Genomic DNA, 4,369 nt, shown 5'->3' on the forward strand with positions numbered 1-4,369 from the left:
ATTTTAGAATTAAAAAAAACATGCTCAAATACATAACAGATTTCTGGATAAGTCCCGTAGCAAAAAACCTACAGAATTTACAATGTAATGCCAAGAAGAAGCAGCTGTAAGTAACTGGGTTATCTAATAAAACTACAATAAACCTGGTAAACTATAATGGATTTGTGCTGTACCGCCAGTATGTCCCACCTTCTCCTATTCATAACATATTTTAAAAAAAAATTTGACTTAAAAACTTGAGGAATAAATCAACAGCAGGTTTGAACTACAAGGCCAGACATTCTAGAAACATCCAAATCCTGGGGAGTTTTCAATTCCAAAATCCATGTTGGATTTAAACAAGGAATATGAAGTTATCATTGGTAGTTTCAATAAGTTTAAGCATGTATTTGCCATCGGGAATAAAGAGTCATCCAGGAACTGTAGGCTTGGTAGTGGATCTAATCCAGAAGGTGGCAGTGATGTTAGCCCAGTTGCAAACATCAGAACATCGCCCAACGACACAGCAGTTTGTGATTCTGCAAAAAATTAAAAAAACAAAATTAAAAAATTATATATGTATATGTGAATTCAACACATTGTCTTGTAATGAGTACTAAAAGAAATACTGGTATAAACCTTCACAGTCCAGCAGATAGTCTGACCAGTAGCCCACAGTTTGACTTTCCAGACGTCTCCTGTTACTTCCAGATGGGCTGAAGTCAGGTTTGAAAAGTCTCTCAAGTTCAAGGGCTGTGAGTTTCTTTTCCATGTGACACAGGACCGGGGAAAGCAAAGTAGGGTGTTGCTGGAGCGCACTCAGGAAATTAAGTGCTGAAAGACCCTCTTTAAATCTAAAGAATGAGGAGAACTTTGTGTCATTTACCAGTTCATAGTACATGCACAAACTATGGACAAACTGTGAACTTTGGAAACCTTGGAGAATGTAAAATATTTCAGTCGGGAATTATGAACAACACTGCTATAACAATAATTCACCTGTCTCACCTGTCAATTACAGATGAGTTTCGAGCAATTATATACCACCGGAGATAGTCAGACACAATGTCTTTCTTTTCCTCAACTGTGGAAACATGCCTTAGACAACCAGCCACCTGTAGCATAGTACTGTGTTTTATGACACAGTCACGCAGGACATCCACTGAACCAGCACTGTCGATCTGAAAAACCCATAAAAATGGACATACACAATGTAAGCTTACGTGTCTGATTTTCATTCCTGTTTTTTCCCTACACAAAGAAAGAATTTTTTAATGTCATACAGATGAAGAAGCTGTAGTTCTATCCTGCATTCAAATCCTGCGCTGTCCTCACCTCTTGTAAAGCTTTCCCTATGTCGTCATCTGTGACTGAGGCAACTGTTGCTTTTACTGAAGTCTGGCCTGCAAGATAATGTACCAGCTCTTCTGACAGGAAATGGGGCCCTGGACCACCATGCACAACTGACACGGCTATCATCTTTCCTGCTAGGTAGTATTCATCCTGCCTTACAGCTGTGAATGAATACAGTAAATGATAAACTCTCTCACACACACACCTCTCTCTACCGATCGATCAGATCCGATCGATGTCAGATAGATCGATCAGATAGACAGACTAATGCTGTTTTGAAATAATCCAAGAAATTATTATGAGTTGCTTCTGATAATAATTAAAAACAAATTGATTTACAAGTCCAAAAAAGTCTTTAAATTAAGTTTATCAAACATCTGATCATTGCATACCCTTTGCATTGTAGACGAGGAATCGACGTCCTTCGGGTCCATCAAAAATGGGACGATCTTTCATGTGTTTCATTAGCAGACTCAAAAACTCTCGTTTTGGGCCACCTGCATCAAGTCCTTCTTCTAGAATGCCAGCATCATCAGTAAATTTAACCAGCATGTCATTGGTTTCAGAGTATGACAACCGCCTGAAACCCCTGACTGCTCCATCCCAGACATTTGCTCTTGAGATGTTGAATCTGCTGACACTTCCATGATGAATAGCACTGGATAAGTTTGCAATGATGTCAGGTAGATTAATGTTAACGTCTTCCCTGTAATCACAAAAATGAAAGACCGAATGCAAGACTATACAATTTAGCATTGTTATTTGAAGTAGTATTTGATATTTTACAGTGCTCTGTCATCAATCGGTGAAGCAACTTCAACCAGCTCTTCATCCTCGTCCTCAATGTAGGGGGCACACAGGTCTGCATATTTACTGTTGAGAAATTATAATTCCAACATTAGAATAACTTCTATTCACCCGTTAATTATCTTTACCCATTTCACAAACCCAAACGTGTACTGTAGTTACAGATTTAAAATTACATATAAGACACAATTTTATTTACCTATAGGGACTCATGACTGGATTCGTTTTGTTTTGGTGATCAAGATCCTCTGTATCAGATATTACAATCTGGAAAAAAAAGAACAAAAATTGCATACTGTATATAAACATACATAGCTTTGTACTATTTCAGCAATAGCAAAAAACGTCATGCTGACATAAATTGCCCAAATACCTGACATGGCTGTATGATAGATGAAGGTCCTGGAGCATGTCTGAAACAGAATAAGAGTATTGGAATTAAAATGTCCAGATAAGAAGCTCATACAGTTCAATATTATTTATGATACCAACATTATAAAAAGGCTATGAAACCAATAAATATTTATATTAGGGCGGGGCAATAAAATAACATTATGCATTGCAGTATACTTTTCTCTCAAAGGAAATATGAGACTATTGCAATAGAGCTATCCATCCATCCATTTTATATGCTGCTTATTCCTCTAATCACTCTTTTTTTTCATTGACATAAGAATAGTCGATCCTTATCAAGTAGCGCAGCAACCAATCACTCTGGGAACAGCATCATGTCCAGTTAGGGTGACTTGTTACCTGCAGCACAGTGAAGTAGCAGCGCCACCCGTGGAGATGTTTGGGCACCATTTACATCTAAACCAACCATTAAAATAAATATACAAGGAGAGATTACAAGAATTTGCTTTTATTTCTTAGCTTATTCATTTGATATTGACAAAGACTTTGTCAATTTTATGTCTGTTCTCCTGTAAAACTTACTGTAAACTAAGATTTATGTTTAGAATCATTCTTTTTTGTTTTTAAATGTAATTGACCAAGCAATTGAGTGATCTGGTGTTTGTTGTCTTTTGAAACTGGAAATCTTTATCCCTGACTTTTGATTTAGTTTTTAACATGTACCTTTTTTTAGTTATCTGAAACGGATGTAATATGTTAATACATCCGTCTGTCTGAACTTATGACAGGAAATAAATATTTAAATCAAAACAAGCTTCTGAGGATTTCACATCTTACTTATGTGAAATTTTAAGTTCACCTTGTAATCGGAAGGTTGCCGGTTCGAGCCCCGGATCGGACAGTCTTGGTCGTTGTGCCCTTGGGCAAGACACTTCACCCATTGCCTACTGGTGGCGCCAGTGTTCGGCAGCCTCGCCTCTGTCAGTGCGCCCCACGGTGGCTGTGGCTACAATGTAGCTGCCATCACCAGTGTGTGAATGTGTGTGTGAATGGGTGGATGACTGGATGTGTAAAGCGCTTTGGGGTCCTTAGGAACTAATAAAGCGCTTTACAAATACAGGCCATTTACCATTTACCATGAGCAACGGCACATTTAATATGTACAAATCTAGCGGTTTATATCGTGATCAATATTCCCTGAAATAAAACAAAGACATATATTGTATTGCCCAACTCTAATATATAGCAGAACAAGCTCTTAAATAACTTACTCCTTCTCTGCATGTTTACCATTAGGGGTACTCTGGTCTTGTGGTTTGAAAACCTAAGATGAAAAACATGCACTTTTCAAAGCTTTCACCAACTTCGTATCGCATTTAGATAGTTCATCAATACTTAAAAAAAAAACTTTTTTAAAGAACATATAATCACACAATGAAAATAATAGACCCATGGATGTTACAGAATTATGATCATTATAGAGAAAAAAAAATAGAGCACTCAGAGGACATGCACCTCTGCCAGGGCCACTCACAGGCCTCTGGCATGGTGGAGAGGGAAAAAAAGTACACACCAATGTGTCTGCCTGGTTGAACTCAGCTGTGCTTCTTGATGTAATCACAATCTCAGGGTCCGAGTCTGAGGTACCATCCTCTGCAATCAGAGCTGAGAAAGTAGACACATTATTAGTTGTTGTATATGTAAACACATCAAAATATAAAATTAACAAACCTTGTTTGAAGTCGCTCTCTGGGCAAATGAATAGAGAAATCCTGTTGTAGTTCTTTCCTATTTCCTCTTTGTAGTCTGCCAATCGGAATGGCCTTTCTGTCCCAGGCACATTTATCACCTCTGTGCAGTCAGGATACAAAAGGAC

The 4,369-nt window shown here is 37.9% G+C and overlaps 1 protein-coding gene across 1 annotated transcript; it reads right to left on the reverse strand.

Moving 5' to 3' along the window:
• On the reverse strand, nucleotides 1–4,147 carry LOC113021311 (G2/M phase-specific E3 ubiquitin-protein ligase-like). Its single transcript, XM_026165909.1, has 9 exons — nucleotides 4,067–4,147; nucleotides 3,765–3,817; nucleotides 2,513–2,552; nucleotides 2,339–2,406; nucleotides 2,119–2,205; nucleotides 1,725–2,038; nucleotides 988–1,160; nucleotides 619–833; nucleotides 1–518 (listed from the first exon to the last, which is right to left on the reverse strand). Exons 4-7 carry the CDS (start codon nucleotides 2,350–2,352, stop codon nucleotides 1,126–1,128), a joined length of 450 nt encoding a protein of 149 aa, XP_026021694.1. The 5' UTR covers nucleotides 2,353–2,406; nucleotides 2,513–2,552; nucleotides 3,765–3,817; nucleotides 4,067–4,147; the 3' UTR covers nucleotides 1–518; nucleotides 619–833; nucleotides 988–1,125.
• Nucleotides 4,148–4,369: the final 222 nt, after the last annotated feature.

The sequence above is a fragment of the Astatotilapia calliptera genome, chromosome 4, assembly GCF_900246225.1.
Source record: "Astatotilapia calliptera chromosome 4, fAstCal1.2, whole genome shotgun sequence".
Taxonomy (NCBI): Eukaryota; Metazoa; Chordata; class Actinopteri; order Cichliformes; family Cichlidae; genus Astatotilapia; species Astatotilapia calliptera.

Bases quoted from the DNA above. Each gene is read 5' to 3' on its own strand.
- LOC113021311 (XM_026165909.1), bottom strand. The intron at 2,039-2,118 runs GTAAAATATCAA...TTGTGATTACAG, and splicing joins CCGATTGATGACAGAGCACT to GGAAGACGTTAACATTAATC. The intron at 1,161-1,724 runs GTATGCAATGAT...TGGGTTTTTCAG, and splicing joins CCTCGTCTACAATGCAAAGG to ATCGACAGTGCTGGTTCAGT.